At 32.8% G+C, this 18,873-nt stretch overlaps 1 protein-coding gene across 1 annotated transcript; it reads left to right on the top strand.

Annotated features, from left to right (window-relative positions):
* The first annotated feature begins 14,234 nt into the window (after positions 1-14,234).
* On the top strand, positions 14,235-16,167 carry LOC114165211 (UPF0481 protein At3g47200-like). Its single transcript, XM_028049871.2, has one exon. The coding sequence runs from the start codon at positions 14,390-14,392 to the stop codon at positions 15,935-15,937; it is 1,548 nt and encodes a 515-aa protein (XP_027905672.1). The 5' UTR covers positions 14,235-14,389; the 3' UTR covers positions 15,938-16,167.
* The last annotated feature ends 2,706 nt before the right edge of the window (positions 16,168-18,873 follow it).

The raw sequence follows: 18,873 nt of genomic DNA, 5'->3' as shown, positions 1-18,873 counted from the left end.
GGAAGTTCTCTTTTGTCATGATTTATCAGCTTTTATAACACTAGTTGCATTCCTGGATTAGTTACATTATCTAAATACTGCAATTCAGTGCAAACAAATTTATAGATTGTCATCAATGATATCATTTTTATTTCACTTCTTCATGATCGTGGAGATTGTAGGTTCTGTTGAGTTGTATAAAAAAATAGTTAGCACATAAGAATTACTTGGCGCTTGGAATCTTATGTTCTGCATCAAAATTTGATATGTAAGAAGTGAACTTTAAATGTAACTAAATCTCACAAAACCTACTTGTAAGGTGAGTGTTTGCATTCACTCATATACTATAAATTTATCTTATCACTAGTCAATGTGGGATCTCCCTTCTCACACCAAGATACATCTTGAGTTGGGACTAGACATTAATAGATGGTCTGATAGCAGCCCGATAGCGGGTGGAAAAATATGCCCAACAAAATAAAATCTTGCTAGAATAGGCTCTAACAATGACTATGATTAAGAAGTGGACATTAAGCCACATATATACTATAAACTTACCTTATCTCTAGTCGATATAGGATCTCTAACCATGTTAAGAAGTGGACATTAAGCCTAACTCATCCAACAAAACTAACTTGTAAGGTTAAGTTTGTACTCACTTATATAATATGAAATCACCTTATCTCTAGCTAATGTGGGACTTCCACCACACCCCTCTAATGCCAAGGTATATACATCTCAAGCATGGGACTAAACATTGATGGGTGGTTCGATAGCGAGTGGAACAATATGCCCAACAAACAACAAATTTCGCTAAGGTAGGCTCTAACTCATGGTTCTTATACCATGTAAAGAAGTGGACTTTAAGCCTAACTCAAACCCACAAAATATGCTTGTAAGGTGAGGTTTGCACCCACTTATATACTATGAAATCACCTTATCCCTAACTAATGTGGGACTTCCAAAAAGAGTACGCAACTTTGACCTGGATGTCTTTTGGGATAGTAAATTAAACTTTGATTGTACTAAAATGTTTGTACAAAAATGTAAGGTGAGTGTACTAAAATGTTTTCTTTCAATTAGCGAGCCTTTAAAGAGAGATTTGATATGAAAATTGCAACAAACACCGAGGAAACGTTGTATGTCAACTTAGTAAATTCAATTGTTATAATTACTTAATTTATTGTACTTGAGGTATCCCCTAGATAAATTTGTCATTTTAGTAGCAATAAAGTTGTGTTTATTATTATTTATACATTGTCATATTTATTGATTCATATGATAAGGTCATTGCACTAGTGCATAAAAAGTATTTGGTAGAGGTTATTTTTGCTATTCTGCCCTAGTTTTAGAACCGAGACATATAAGGGTGAGGCCAAAAAGGGTTCTCTTTTGGCCTCGGTTGTAAATCGAAGCACAAACACACCTTTCTGCTTGATTGTTTGGTGAACCAAAGCCATAGAGCCCCTTTTCTGCTTTGGTTCTTTTAGTAAACTGAAGCCATATAGTCACCAATTTTAGAATTAATTTTGAAATTCAAAGACCTTTTAGCCTCGATTGTGGTATTAATTGAGGCCTTTTGTCCTGATTTTTGCCTCGGTTGTGGTCTGAACCTAGGTAGTATGTCCTGTAATTTTTTTAAATAAATTTTCTGTTTCATGGTTATTCCCACATTTTTTAACTTGCATATTTTATTCCAAGGGCTCGATGCAGATGACTTCTTGGATGTTTTCCCAAATACATGAAGTACTTTATTAACTTTTTCATGAATTTGAATGCCAATCAATGGAAATGGTGCTTCGTCATTCTCTTGATGTCCATTGAATGGTTTCTTTAACCTTCGACAAGGATGATTAGCTTGTAAGAACCTTCGATGCCGCAGATGCACAATCTTCCTTCCATTTTTCAATTGATGAGATTTAGTATTTTCTTCACATATAGGACATGTTTTATAACCATTGACACTGTACCTCGACAAATTACCGTAAGCTAAAAAGTCACTAATGGTGCAAAATAACATTGCATGCATCATGAAAGTTTCAGAAGAAACAACATCAAATACCTCAACCCCACCAACCCACAACAACTTCTAGTCTTCCACTAGTGGATTGAGATATACATTTATGTCATTTTCAGACTGCCTTGGACCAGATATCATCATAGATAACATCATGTATTTTCTCTTCATGCAGAGTTCAGGAGATAAGCTGTAAATGAATAATATAACAGGCCAACAACTGTGGTTTGTACTTAAATTACCAAATAGATTCATTCCATCGGTAGCTAAGTCAAACTGAACATTTCTACATTCTTGACCGAACTTGGAACATTCCTGATCAATATTTTTCCATTGCATTGAATCAGTTGGATGATGAAGCAGTTTGTCACATCTTCTCTAAGTTGCATGCCATCTAAGATTTTTAGCATCTTTAGGATTTGCAAACAAACGCTTAAGTATAGGCTCGATCGAAAGGTAGCAAACTACTTTCAAAGTAGATCCTTCCTTTTCTATTTGGCCACTATCTTCATTGTTTCTTTTCTTCTTGTACCGTGATGACCCACACTTTGGACATTTCTTCCAATCTTCAAATTCTTTTCTGTATAATATACAATCATTAGGACATGCATGTATCCTTTTATACTCCATACCCATCGGAGATAGAATTTTCTTGGCGTTATAATTTCGAGTGGGTAAAGTATTTCCCTCGGGAAGCATTTCATTCAAGAGCACCAACAATTATGTGAAACTTTTATTTGTCCATCCATTGGTCACTTTCAAATTCACAAGTCTTAAAACCGCTGACAATCGGGTGAACTTTGTTGAACCGACATACAACGAAGTTTCCACATAAGCAAACATCATCTCAAACACATGCACTTGTGCAGAAGCTTTTGCACCATCTCGTATCATGTCCTCCATATTGTCTTCTTCAATAGCTCTTCCTGTTGCTCTTCCATGGTGGAATCCACAACATGTTCAGTTCGGGAAATAGTTGGAATGTCTATTAATTCGTCGTGCCATGTTGATAACACTGTTGTTGATGCGATCAAATTAATACTACTTATCTATAACAACTTTAGTATTGTTAAGAAAGTATTCAACAAATAGAAAGGGTAAAGTAACCTAAAGTCGTCTCCTAACGAACACATAATTGATTTTTAACAAATTAGTTCTTATAAAACTATACAAAAGAGTTAGTCAAATAAAATAATAAAAATATAGGAGGATTAAGATAAACAAGAAAGAAATAGAAAAGATAAAAAGAGATAAAAACAATAGTAAATAAAATAGATTGATTGCATTGCTTTTTTAAAATATATTCATCATCGGCTATCTAAAGATTATTGCTCAATTAATTATTGTTGTACATTTACAAATTAAACAAAGTACAGTCTCAATTAAAAGTGAGAACTTTTAGATTATCCACAGCAAATTCAACCAAAGTACAGTCTCAATCAAATTTTACTATGCCTAATCATGTTTATTATTTTATCTTCTCACTAAATAAAAAGCTTAATTAATCAAAGTAAAGTCTCGATTAATTTTCGTTAGAGTAAATACCTTTAATCAAAGTAAAGTCTCAATTAATGATAAAAACTCATTCAATCACATGAAAGTTTCTAAATAAAATCAAAGTAAAGTCTCAATTAAATTTAAAAACCCTTGGACTCATATGATCAACATGCATATAGATTTAAAATCATTACTTCTTACGTGATTTAAAGATAAAAGATATAGATGAATTAAAACCTCAACAATAATAAAAAAAACAAAAAAATTATTTCATTATAACCTCAGAATCCATAATGAAATTACAGTGGAATCAACCCAAGAAGTTTAGGAACCCATAGAATGCAAAAGTAAAATAAAAATAGAAGAATGGAGAGAGAGCGAGAGAGGGGGAAAGGAAACAAAATTAAGGGTTCCAAAACTATGAAGTTCCGAAGTTGCCTTTCTGCTTCTACTCCCATGGTCTCTTTATATAGGACTTGGATTGGGCTTTTCGATTGCTAAAACCTCTCAAATATCTTTTAAAATAAAGATAAATATTATTTATCTTTATAGTGATTTTAAAAATATTTGGAGAGATAGTTAGTTTTAAAAATATTTTACAAATATAGTTGGTTAATAATTTATGATATAATTAAATAAATTAATTATTTAAAGATATTTGATAAATTATCACCAAATAATATTTGCATTAATTTTCTAAATAAGCCATTTTCAATCCTATGGTCCAAATTTGCTGGAAAATCCAATGTTTGACCAGATTTGATTGTCTAGTGAGGAGCTGCCACATGTCAAAGTGCACTCTCTCTCAAATCAGATTTATCTTTCCTCCATTAGGGTTTTGTTGCAATGGTGGATGCTTTGTGTGGCTTCCATGGTTGACGATGATGCTGGCATTGCAGGTGCGTTGAAGATGCACTCTAGTCCATATAGGTACTAGTTCTGGCTCGCGGTGGCTGTTGCGACGATGATTCTGGTTCGTCTCACCCGTGGAGGTTGTGTTGTTTACATCAATGTGGAGGAGGTGTTGTCGGCACTAAAATGGTGGTTTCCATGGCTGCCTAGGGTTTCTAATGGGAGAGATGAAGGTTGAAGATCATGATGACGTGGCAACGTATGCTTGACCAGTTTAGTGAGTGGAGGATCATGACATGTGTCATCATATGGTTGGACAGATTTGAAAGTTAGGGATTTTCACATGGCATGATCTAAGTGCCTCTTAGTTTATGAGTGAAAAGAGGGGTGAAAATAGACAAAGTTAGGGTTGTAGAAGTAGCGTTTCTGTAACCCATTTGGAAAGAGGGGAGTGTATAAGCAATGTATGGGGTGCATAAGTGATTTTTCTAGAACTTGATGATTTTAGCCTTGTTTAAAGGTGTTTTGTAACTTTAATCAATTTATTTTCCCACCTTTAAATGAACTTAATCTTAACTTCAGCTACATCAACAAACGTTAAAATATCCAAAAATAATTTATACAACTAAAAATCACTTTTTAAGACATTTTTATCACACAAGCTCAAACAACCAAATTATCATAACTGTCAATTAAATCACTCTTTAAGCACACAAATTCAATTAAATACCCAGAATTAAGCATTAAATGAGGGCAAAAATATGCACTCATCATACCCACACACTTATCCTTTTGCACTCCTGGGCAAAATTGAGCCATTTCAAAACTTGTTCTGTGGTATTTTATTTCACATCAACACTAGATAAAAGTAATGAACATCATTAAGACCTATTTTTCTTGTTTTAAGCCTTTTGCATATCCTTAAAAAGAAAAAGACTATGTTTTTTCTTACCTTAGGAAGAAAGAAAGGAGCTAGTAGATTATGTTAGAATTGGTTGAGGAATAAAGTGTATGGGTGAGTACCTCACCCACAAATTAATAAAAATGCCAAAAGGAAAAATTGTTGATGAAAAAGTGTTGAAATGAAAAAAATAATTGCTTTCTAAAAAAAGAGAGAGCAACAAAGCAATAAACGAAAAAGAGTTGTTTTTGAAATTATGCTCCATTATTCTTCCTACATTACTATTTGAAAAACCCAAAAATCCTAAAATTTGTCCTACCTTTGCCTTGGCCCCATTATAACATGTAAAAAGTCCTCATGATCTTTGAATGCATGTTTTCTGAAAGTTTGTGAATATTAGAGTCTTGTTAAGTATTATGAGTGTTTACTTGCATGAGTATTTTGAGTGAAAACACAAGCCAAAACACTTGAGCAAATTTTTGAGAGAAAGTATCTTGAGTGATATCTTTCATATTTGATTTTCTTGTAAATTCAAAAGGTTAACTTTTGTGTGAAAAATATAATCTTTTTGTTTGTATTTGCATGATAACCTAATTTCTAGAATATAAGCTCAAAGGGACTATCAATGGATCAATATCAAGGTTGGCTTATTTGGCCAAGTAGCTAAAAACAAGAAATGCCCCAGTCATATCAAATCATGCATATTCACCTAAGATGTACAACAAAAGAATCAAGCTAAACATTTGAGTATAAACAAAACATGAGCAAGTCACTCAAGAAAAATAAGAATGACACATGGTAGTCCATCTTTTACAATAAAGCTCAAAACTCACAAGGTCAAAACTCTTTCACAAAAGATCTAATCAAGAAATTCTCAAATCAATTCAATTAGCAAATAATAGAAACAAACCACTCATATCAACATGACTTTTATTTTTCTAGAATTATGATCATCCCAATTATTGAATCAAATCCCAAACATCCAATGTCAATATGTTTTATTGAAAACAAGGAAATATTTTTGGTGGATTTCTTAAGAGACATATTGTTTAAAAGTTTCACTTAATAAAAGTTAATACTTTCACAATTTTCGCAAAAAGGAATCACGCTTTTTTTTATGAAAACAAAAACAAAACTTGAAAAACAGAAAAAAGAAAAATCCTACCTATTGTTTGTCTCTCCCACACTTGTTTCAAAATAACAAAAGACATGTCCTTGATGGACTTATTTTGGGGAGGAAACGAAAAATTTTATGACTTTTGGCTCAATCTGCCATATGTCAAAATTTATTTATTTTTTTTAATTTTTTAGGTACAAGTCAGCTTGTACCATTTTTTTAATTTTTAATTTTTTTTTATCAAAACAAAAAACAAAAACACCTATTTTTGAAATTTTTTTGAAATTTTTAAAATTAAAAACAAAAACAAAAAATAAATATGCATGCAATTTAACTTTTGTATCAACAATGTTTTCAAAAGAATATGAGTCTAACCTCTTTTCCTGTTCCAAAAACCTTTCTTCTTTTTTTGCACCCATGTCAATAAAGATAACCACTGAAAACTTATTTGCATCATTCACATCAACAAACTTGATGTGTGGAGTGTGTGGCTTCAATGCAATTTCAACATCATCAGGTACATTCAAATGGTTAACAGGATCATCAGTAATCCTTGTAATCTCATCTTATGAGCAAAAATCTGCACTTGAAGTAGTTGAATATGTTGCTTCATCATTAACAAAGTCAATTGCAATAGTAAATGCTTCAGCTGCATCTTCGAATATCGTTGGCTCTTCAACTGCACTTGGTTCCTCCATTGTATTGTTCTCACAACTTTACCCTTGAAAATGATCATTTGAACTAATATCCTCATCATCTACATATACAACTTTATATTCATATTTAGCGTCATCAACATATCCATCAGTAGATATGTTAGCGTGAGAATCTTTAATTTCTTCATCAACTTCAGCAACATCCTTAATATGTCCATCAATAGACATGTTACTATAACAATCATTATATCCATCGATAGATATATCAATGTGATGTGATTCCGCTATTGGTTTTTCAGACTGATTCTGCAAGCTTTGTGTGGCGGCTTCATCATCTCTTTTGATCTATCTGATTCATCTTCATCATTCAGTCATCATATTCATCATATCTTCCAAAGTGACCTTTCTAACTGTATCATTCATTAGCTGACTCAAATCTTCATACATTTTTTCAACTCTGATGGCCAACTTCATAAGCATATATTTGAATTCATGACGAAGTGCGTTAAAATCTGGATTTTCAGGAAATCTCTTATGGGGTTGAAGGGTGGTATTAACAGTTACATGTAATTCTATGAAGTTGTTCTTACTTGCATCCCTCAACATATCAGACAACATTTGCTTATTTTCGTATCACTCTTGCCCAATATTTCTGCATCATTGATCAACTTGCAACCTTTCATCCATGGACTCTAATTTTTCTATAACTTCACCCATTAGTATCATAACTTCCCTGTAGGATGGTCCATTGGTTGCTTCAACTTGTTGTGGTGGTACATATTGTTGCTGAAAACTATGTGGAACATATGGTTGTTATGGATAGTAATTGTAATCCATTGAAAAACTACAATGTTGATTATTTTCAAAAGAAAAATGGTTTTACATTTTTGGAAGAGGTTTAATGAAAAGAAGTAAGTTGAAACCTTGTTGATTAGACTTCCAAGAAAGAGAGGTGCGTCTCAACGGACAACTTAAGTACCTTATCTTTCCTTAGCCAAAGTGTTTCCCAATTAGTTTCACAAATTTCCCAACAAAATTCCTCAAACAATAATTATGCTTAAAAAAAATAAAGTAACTAAAAAAAATAAAATAACTAAAAAAAATAAAATAAATGTCAGAAAAAAATTGAGAGAAAAACAAATGTTAGTGATAAACAAAAAATAAAATCAAATAAAATCAAAACAATAAAAATAAAAATAAGAACTAAAATGATAAAAATTATAATTGTGTTCCCCGGCAACGACGCCAAATTAGATAAAGTTGCTGTTGACGCGATCAAATTAATACTACTTATCTATAACAACTTTAGTATTGTTAAGAAAGTATTCAACAAATAGAAAGGGTAAAGTAACCCAAAGTCGTCTCCCAACGAACACGGAATTGATTTTTAACAAATTAGTTCTATAAAACTATACAAAAGAGTTAGTCAAATAAAATAATAAAAATATAGGAGGATTAAGATAAACAAGAAAGAAATAGAAAAGATAAAAAGAGATAAAAACAATAGAAAAGAAAATAGATTGATTTCATTACTTTTTCAAAATAGATTCATCATCCGTTATCTAAAGATTATTGCTCAATTAATTATTGTTGTAGATTTACAAATTAATCAATGTAAAATCTCAATTAATTTGTTGGCTTTCTCACTTTTAACCAAAGTACAATCTCAATTAAAAGTGAGAACTTTTAAATTATCCACAGCAAATTCAACCAAAGTACAGTCTCAATCAAATTTTACTATGCCTAATCATGTCTATTCTTTTATCTCCTAACTAAATAAAAAGCTTAATTAATCAAAGAAAAGTCTCGATTAATTTTCATTAGAGGAAATACCTTTAATCAAAGTAAAGTCTCAATTATTGGTAAAAACTCATTCAATCACATGAAAGTTTCTAAATAAAATCAAAGTACAGTCTCAGTTAAATTTAAAAACCCTTGGACTCATATGATCAACATGCATATAGATTTAAAATCATTACTTCTTACGTGATTCAAAGATAAAAGACATAGATGAATTAAAACTTCAACAATAATAAAAAAACAAAGAAATTATTTCATTCCAAACTCAGAATCCATAATGAAATTACAATGGAATCAACCTAAGAAGTTTAGTAATCCATAGAATGCAAAAGTAAATAAAAATAGAAGAATGGAGAGAGAGAGAGAGAAAGGAAACAAAATTAGGACCCCCTAAGGGTTCCAAAACTCCGAAGTCCCGAGCTTGTCTTTCTACTTCTACTCTCGTGGTCTCTTTATATAGGACTTGTACTGGGCTTTTCGGTTGCTAAAACCTCTCAAATATCTTTTAAAATACAAATAAATATTATTTATCTTTATAAAGATTTTAAAAATATTTGGAGAGATAGTTAGTTTTAAAAATATTTAACAAATATAGTTAGTTAATAATTTATGCTATGATTAAATAAATTAATTATTTAAAGATATATGATAAATTATCACCAAATAATATTTGAATTAATTTTCTAAATAAGCCATTTTCAATCCTACAGTCCAAATTTGATGGAAAATCCAAAAAGATGAATATTTGCACTTAAAACCCTCTCGTTTGACTAGTTTTTGACCAGCTTTGACCAGAATATGCAATGTTTGACCAGATTTGACCCTTTGACTGCTTAATGAAGAGCTGCCACATGTCAAAGTGCGCTCTCTCTCAAATCATATTTTTCTTTCCTCCATTAGGGTTTTGCTGCAATGGTGGATGCTTTATGTGGCTTTCATGGTTGACGATGGTGCTGCCATTGCAGGTGCGATGAAGATGCAGTCTGGTCCATGGAGGTACTAGTTCTGGCTCGCGGTGGCTACTGCGACGTGGATTCTGATTCGTCTCACGCATGGAGGTTCTGTTGTTTACATCAATGGTGGAAGAGGTGTTGTGGGCACTAAAATGGTGGTTTCCATGGATGCCTAGGGTTTTTGATGGGAGAGATGAAGGTTGAAGATGATGATGATGTGGCAGCGTATGGTTGGCTAGTTTAGTGAGTGGAGGATCATGACATGTGTTATCATATGGTTGGATAGATTTGAAAGTTAGGGATTGCCACATGCCATGATCTGAGTGCCTCTAAGTTTATGAGTGGAAAGAGGGGTGAAAATAGACAAAGTCAGGGGTGTAGAAGTAGCTTTTTTGTAGCCCATTTGGAAAGAGGGGAGTGTATAAGTAATGTATAGGGTGCATAATTGATTTTTCTAAAACTTGCTCATTTTAGCCTTATTTAAAGGTGTTTTGTAACTTCAATCAATTTATTTTCCCACCTTTAAATGAGCTTAATCTTAACTTCAGCTGCATCAACAAAGGTTAAAATATCCAAAAATAATTTATACAACTAAAAATCACTTTTAAGACATTTTTATCACACAAGCTTAAACAGCCAAATTATCATAACTATTAATTAAATCACTCTTTAAGCACACAAATTCAATTAAATACCTAGAATTAAACATTAAATGAGGGAAAAAAATACGCACTCATCAGGTGTCCATATTGTATAACTTCTAAGGAAACCATCACAAATAAGATATTTCCAAACTTAAGTTGCATTCAACTTTCTCCCATTCAAACAATTGGCACAAGGGCATCTAAACTTAACCTCGTCATCACTTCTACCATCATAACGTTGCGCAAATTGAATAATTTCTTCTACTCCTTTCTCATACTTAGCACTGATACATGGTAAATTAATCTAATCTCGATCCATACGTATATATACTGAATTGAAATTTTCTGAACAATTTTAGTAATCTTTGAATAAATGCTCACGTCGCTTATGTAATAAAGGTGTGACCATATCCCATTCAAGAAGATTGACTTTCTTTATTTTATTGGTACGTATTAATTTTAAAAAACATATCTTAAATTTCATGAAATTTTGCCAGCATTTTGCATTGGTCTTCAAGATACACGAAATGAAAGTGATTATCAACCACAATCAAATATGCACCCAAAGATCAATAGAAAACACATTTGACAAATATTCATGAATTTTAAGATATGTATATTAAAATATATATGCACTAAGGCTAACTCATACTATAAGAAAATGAAACCATATATTTAAGCAAATAATTAATCACATATAGCAAACATAAGAAAAATAAACATATTTAAACAACATATATTACAAAATCATAGCCTCACACTAGAAATAGGAACCTGGGATCGTGCGTGAGAAGCGAATAACGAGTGAAAACAGAAGAGGATGCAACAACGTGAGAGTTATAGAGTCCACAATGCAACAACACTTGATTATGAAAAATGCAACCACAAAACTCAAAATACTGTGAAAATGGCACAAAAAAGAAGCAAAGCAATATGAACGAACCAAAACACAATACAAAAAACCAAAACACGCAAGAAAACCGCACCAGCGGTGAGAATCGATGATGCAACGATGGCTATCGACGGCAGAGGGTGGCACATGATGAAGGCAGCTGCAACAAGAACGGCGACGGTGGACATTGAACAATGGTGGTGTCGTGGGTTTTCGCGTAGAGGCTTTGGGACGACGGTGAACAGTGGGAATTCGCGAATTTGGGTACCTAAATAGGGTATATGGCCTCGGTCCTTTTCCACCCGAGGCCAAAAGTTGTGCTGAAATACAATTTTGAAATATTGGGGCATTGTGATGGGTCATAGGCTTCGATTGCCTTATAACTTAAGCACAAAAGCTCTTATAGGCTTCGGTTCACATACAACTCGAGGCAAAAAAGTTAAAAAAATTTCAAAAATGTCACCACGTCCTTATAGGCTTCGATTCCTCAATAATCAAGGCCTATAAGGCGGTGTAAAAATGCAAAATTACACTAATGTTGATTAAAATTAAAACTTGTTATTATAATAGAGGCTATAATGATGTGAAATAAATCTTATGTAATTTTAATTTAAATTTTTCTTGATCATAGGATTATTGAGGATAGAACACCATTAATCTAGATATATCAAAATATGTGTAGTGGTCTCTATTAAAGATTAAAAGATCTCATTTTAAAATTACACATTTAAATGGTACATATAGAGATATGACCATTGAACTGACTCAATGGAGAATTTCTAATGGTTAATATTACCTTTGAATAGTAAATGGGAAATTATTTTAAAGAAATATATCATTTTCTTATACTTGAGATTATCATAGAAATTAACAAGTAATTTATTATACTAGGATATCGAACAACTAATGTTTCGTGACATTACTTGAATGATGATTGGGTATGATCAAATTCTTGTGTAATTAATGAGTTTGAGCTCTATATAAATAAAGATCTTGACCAAGGTATTATTAATGGAAGAAAAAAAGAGTTTCTTAAGCCACTCCTCATGTGTTAACTTATTAGAACTTGACAATTACAATTTTTAGTGTTAGCATAGAGATGTAAAGATGGATGGAAATATTATATTAATCTTCTAGTGGTTTTAAAGTAAAAGATATTTCATACTATTCAGCTTTTAAGAGTATTGCTAGACACCAACCTTGATTAATAAATTAATGAGTTAATTTATTACTGGTTTTAATAATGATCCAACGAGGCCACGCACTAAGATTATTCCATCTTTGTTGGACGGGAAAAATATTGTTGATTAAATTAAAGGGTTTAGTTTTAATTAATTAATATATTTTCTCTAAGAGTATTACTGTATCTTTTTCTAGCACTAATAAAAGTTTAAGAATATACAAAATTAATTAAGTAAGACTTAATAAAAATGATAAATCAAATTTTATGTATGATTTAATAGGATTTAATTTATTACTGAACAAAAAATGTGGTGTGGTTTTTCATAATAGAAACAAAATTGCAAATATGGTCCTACGTGATCTTCTATAAGATAAAATAAAACCAACTTAAAAATACACATCTTTAAGTGAGAGGCTTATTTTAAAAAAAAAAAAAACTAATACCAGTGGTAGTTTATGATTTTTTCATAAGCTCTCTTTTAAGTTTTTCACTTGCTTTTCGGGGCCAGAGAATTTGTTTCCACGGACAAATATTCCACTATCAATTAAAGTATTTTATTTTCTTAAATTTGTTATCTACCTGTTATCAAGTATGTATGATTTAATCAAATAGACCAAATTTTTTCATTGTACTATGAATGCGATTAAAAACCTTGATTATTGTCTATTAAGATCTCCTTCCTTTTGAGAGATGGTTAAGGGTGGACAACTAGGCTTATTTTCATGTCGTTGTTCGGTGATATAAAGTGCATAATGATTATCAATGCATCGAGTGGTGCTTGAAATCCTTAATCGTTATCTGAGGAGGGTGTCATTTTTCTTCAAGCCTCCTTCATTTAATTACCTCTTCGGCCTCAATATGTGAGGACGCCCAAATATTAGCCATTGGATTGGCCTTGCTTCAAATGATTGATTCATTGAAAGTGTTTCCTTGGAGTCCTTTCACGAAAGCATCAAGAAATAACATCGCAAACACGATTGAGTAGTCCTTTAGTGACTCATTCTCCTATTGTTTTATATCAAATAGTTCGGTCATCCTTGATGGCTTCACTTTATTAGTTAAGAACTGTTACATGAACATTTGAGAAAAAGCAGGAAAAAGGTGATCGTCCCGTCTAAAAATTATCCTTAACCATTGTGGAGCAGTTTCCAAAAAGAACCTAAAAATATCTTATATCGGATGGCATGACATGTAATGCTCCCAAGATTAACATCTAATCTCAAAAGCTCTTGAGGTTGTTCTCCAGGTCCCCTGATATCTGAATTGGTCGTGGATCCCCCATTTGTGATGGCTTTCTTGTCTTCGCACCATTTGCTGAAGTTCTTTGTTTGCTTTTGGAGTTCTTCGTGTGCCTTTAATGCTTCCCCTGCATCCAACATTGTGTTGTTCAACCTAAGCCTTCTCTGAGCATCTCTTGCTTTACTTATTTTCGCGTCTCAAAACCTATATAATATCTAGGATTTGTTGTATGGTTGACATATTATCATCTTCTCTTGACAGTACCATTTGTCATTGGTTCCTCGTGGTTCTTTTTTGTAGGATTAATTTTACCTACCCACAGTAGACACCAATTATTATAGTTTCAAGTGTAATGAGTTCAAGTCCTCCGTAGTCAAAGATTTATAACATTTTGCACCGTAAACTTTATAAGGAGTGTACCATTTTTTTCAAAGGACATTAAAGCATACGTGGGACCGCTTAAAGATTTCAAAGATTTAAGGACTTTTATCTTTATTTAAAAGACAGTAGCAGATGAGAGGCTGTGCTGTGCCGAATCAGATATTAAGTTCGATTTTATCTGTTTTTACATCGATCTCTTCTACATCTTGGTCTACATCCCTTCTCTAAGCATCGATCAAAGATACTTTCCTTCCTGATTTCAAGAATTAGGCTCGACCATGGACAGAGAAGCCGATCACAAGCAGATAATTTTGGACGAATGGGCTGATTCTATGCAAACGATGCTGGATTGTGTGGATGTCGAAAACGTGGAAACATGTAGCATTTACCTTGTTTCAAACCAACTTCGAAAATCGAAAGCGGAAGCTTACATGCCGCAGGTGGTCTCCATAGGACCCCTACATCAGGGAAAAAGAATGGAGCTTCAACACATGGAAAAGATCAAATGGCGCTGCTTGATGCATATCCTTTCCCGAGTCAAAATAAATCCACGGAAAGCTTTGATGAAATGCGGCAGACATCTATTGAACTTAGATGAAGTAGTTCGTGCAAGCTACAGTGTTGATGACCTTGGGTTCAACAGCAGCAACCTCGCCAAAATTATGGTATTGGATGGCTGTTTTCTGCTAGAGCTTCTCATTAGTGCATCACCCGAACTAGACAACCGAATACAGAGCAGCCTATCCGATTCTAGTCCTGGAGCCCGTGTTATACGATGGGAAAAGGTGTTGTCCGATTTAACCATGCTTGAAAACCAAATCCCCCTTGTTGTTCTCCACGTGTTGTCCTGTGCACTCTTTCCCGAAGTTTTTCCTAGTAACGGATTGATACAAGAGCTTGCGCTTTCTATCTTAGGCTACAATTACGGTACCCTGGGTTCCATCTCCCAGGAGGAGTTAAAGGTTTTCCATTTCCTTGAACTTGTTCACGCTTCCATAGATAAGGAAAAGGTTAAGGATAGAGTGAAGGAGGATTCTGGGATCCATATAGAAAACGGAGAAGATAAGAGGGTCACTCACAGAAAAGTGAAACTAGATCGCTGTGCTACCAGGCTCCAAGCAGCTGGGGTTACAATTGAAGGTACAAATGACGCACAAAGAGATCATTCAAATATAGCTGCCATGACCAGGTTTGACTTGAGGGTAAAATTCAGCGATGGGAAGCTTGAAATCCCACAGCTACGAATTACTGAAACAACGGAAGCAAAGTGGCGGAATTTCATTGCTTGGGAGGTGAACAAAAATATGGTGGAAAAACACAACGGGGAAATAGCTATTTCTGAAGCCATGAATGATGCCGGAATAAGGTTTCACTTTCTTTGTTATGCTTGGTTCTTCCAGGGTTTGATTTGTTCCGTCCACGACGTTAGAGTGCTCCTGGACAGAGGAGTAATATCGGTAGCGCTGGACAAGGAGGGGAAAAGAGTGAAGAGCGACAAAGATCTGGTGGATATGTTCCGTAAGATGACAGAGGGAATTTCTGAATCTGATGTGGAGGAAACTGGCATAGATCCTTGGATTGGTGAGGTGATTCTGAAGTTGAATTCATACCCAAGCACACTTTCTGCTACAGGAAGAAGTAGAATCACGTGGCACATTTTCAGGGGGAATCTAACTTCATTTTGGTACAATTGGAGGCACTCGTTTCGGGTGCTGAGACGTGATTATATCCCTACCAGGTGGAAACTAATTGCAGTGCTTGCTGCTGCGGCGGGGCTTATTCTCACTGCCCTTCAGACTGCTTTTTCAGTGCCCCGCGGTAAGTAATGTTCTACCACATGAGTGGAAAGTTGTTTCATTTCATTATCACCGAGTCATCTTTTAAGTCATTTCAATGAAAATGTTAAGGGTGGAACCCATGTTATGTCATTCACCCCATGGAATGTATCTAACGTTGTATCAAATAGATGGGAATTCGTTTCATTTGCTTGTTATGAAGTGAAGTCATTTTCAAAGCAAGAAATATATTAGAATGGAAGTCCTCGTAATTCCTACCATACATTATTTTTAGATTAGTGTTGTCAATTGTAAGAGTTTAATAAAACATATTTTAATATTTTTTATGAGATAAAAATAGTATTTTTGTTATAGCTCAAAATTTTATTTAAAACAAAATCTGTGACATCTTCCTGTTTTACTATATTTGGAGATTCCATATCTTTGAATTATTCTTCAATTATTCTGACTTGTAATTTGAGTAACTAACTTTGTGGATATCTGATATTGTTGATAATCTTCGACTATTCAATATTCCACTTATTTTGTTGACAATCTTCCCAAATCTCTGAGATTTCCCTTTATTTGAAGAATATAGTGTAAGTATTGAAATGGTTGAAATGCCAAGAAGGGGGTTGAATTGGCTAATTAAAAAATAAGATGACTTTTAAAAGGCACAAACAATTTTAACTTGAATCAAATCAACCAAGAAATGAGGATGCAAAAGTTACTGAACTGCACACTTTCAATTGATCAAAAGTAGAGACAATCGATTGATTTCACTAAACAAATATAGTACCGATAGAATCAACATATTAAATCACAAAAATAGTCGATTGAAAAACTGGGAAAACTGCAGAAATTCAAATTTGTGATTTAAATGAAAAACAACATGAAAGATCAAACAATATTGATTCCTATGAGTCATACAAATATGAGCAATGCTTAAGATCATACCAAAACACACAAGAATATCAAAAAGTTGGTTCAATTCAAATTTCTTTAAACTTTAAAGTGCAATACAAAGTGAGAAGAGATAGAGACAAGAACAATGCATAAGATTTTGACAGTTTATTAGTACCGTGTTGTTCTTAAGTTTGACCATTGTGATCTTCATTTGGAGGTTTGTAGTTGGAGATATATGCCATAGACGATTATTTTTTTTTTCTTTTCTTATTGTATTGTGTTGATTATTTGATGTGATATACTGGATGTCCCTATTTAGAATATACTGGATGTTTGGACATAATAAGTTGATGTATGGTTGATTATTTGATGTGATATGACATGTATATGTGTACGCATGTGGTGGGACAATATGAATTCTCTCATAATCATAAGGCTACGATGGTTCTTTTACCCAAAGGGCTTTATTGAGTCAGGTAAAAGGGTTTCTTTCAACCATAAGGCTTTGGCATGAGCTGAGCAAGAGTGCTCTTACCCAAGGCTTTGTTGAACGAGTAGATTTGTTGCTTGTTAGTCTATGGAAAGTAGGGTAAAGGCCCTTTCCAAGAGGCGTTGTTGCAAAAGAAAGGTATATTGGTTGGTTTTGAGAGAATGTCATATCGTTTGATATTACTTTGTGGTAATATGATTTGATAATTGCATGTTATAGTTTTGGAACATACAATGGGTCAATATCTTGGATGACATGGGTGAGAATGTGATATAATTTGTTCTTAAGAGGTCGAAATATATCTCATAAAGTCTTCTAAACAAGATTCAAAGCTCCACGGTCCTAGTTTCAAGGGTATCTCGTCTTCTAGTCACAAACAAAGGAGGGGGAGCTACTGAAGTATCAGCGATCAATGTTGACCTAATTACTTGTTCATCAGAGCGAGTTAATTAACCTTGTATTTGCCTTATTTAGGGGTGATTATAGTGACTTGGCATGTCGACACAACCCGAGTAGATATTGTCTTATAGGGTCGACATGTATGTACACAATCAAACATATAAGTCACTTATCATAAAAACTCAACTCACAAATGGTCCATCAAATCATCTAGTCAAGTGCAACATATATAATCTTATTAGACTCGTTTGAGCGAACCACTTTTTCGTCTGTTTGAAATGTCTGATATTTATCAAGGTTTAAAAGTTAAATTTAATAAATGATTTTAGTTTAACCTTAGTTGACCTGAATTGAACAAATTTCAACTAAAATAATGCATTTAATAAAAGTTATAATTTAATTATATAAAAAAAATTGAAATTGAAATTTAATTTTCAGGTGAAATAATTCATTGTATAGAAATAATTCTTAAATATGAATTTTAATTTTAGTTGAAATACTTTATTATAATTGAAATATTATACTTAGATGTGGATGAATTAAGGTACAGTTTTTTTTCTATAAGAATTCTAGAAAATAATAAGAGCTAAATTTTCAATTTTAATTTTTTATAAAAAATTAAAATATATCTAAAGTAAACTATTAAATTTAGAAAGTCAAAAACTAAATATATTTAATTTTTTATAGAAATAAAATTATATACTCTTAATCCTATTTGATTTTAACCTATACTTTTATTTTAGTTGAATACCAGCATGCCTTTGTGAATGTGTATGCAATTGCAGTGCAAAACATTCATGACAATATAACCTTAAATTGTTGGCGGAACACCAGAAATATTTTTCAGAAATACAACAGGCAGAAGATGTCATATTCATTATGCAGCCTTTGTTGAGAATATTACTTAATATCTATTTTTATTTAAATTAGTTTTTAGCAAATATATCAGTTTTAAATATATGTTTCAGTTTTAGGAAATTAGTTATTATTTTAGATTAGGAGTGAGATATTCTAAATACTTTATACTTGATATTTGTTGTATTTTGCTCTATATATAGGGTATATCAATAAAATACAAAAACATGTTCCTCCGTATAACATATCACATATATCTCTCATATATCTCATATTTTCAAAAGCCCTAAAAATCCCAACAACTGGTATCAAAGCCATTGTTCTTATTGCCGATAAA

Source organism: Vigna unguiculata, chromosome 10, assembly GCF_037176805.1.
Source record: "Vigna unguiculata cultivar grain cowpea cultivar isolate G323 ecotype 2 chromosome 10, ASM3717680v1, whole genome shotgun sequence".
Lineage (NCBI taxonomy): Eukaryota > Viridiplantae > Streptophyta > Magnoliopsida > Fabales > Fabaceae > Vigna > Vigna unguiculata.
The sequence above is the reverse complement of the archived record's forward strand: the minus strand, read 5'-3'. Positions and strand labels throughout refer to the sequence as shown.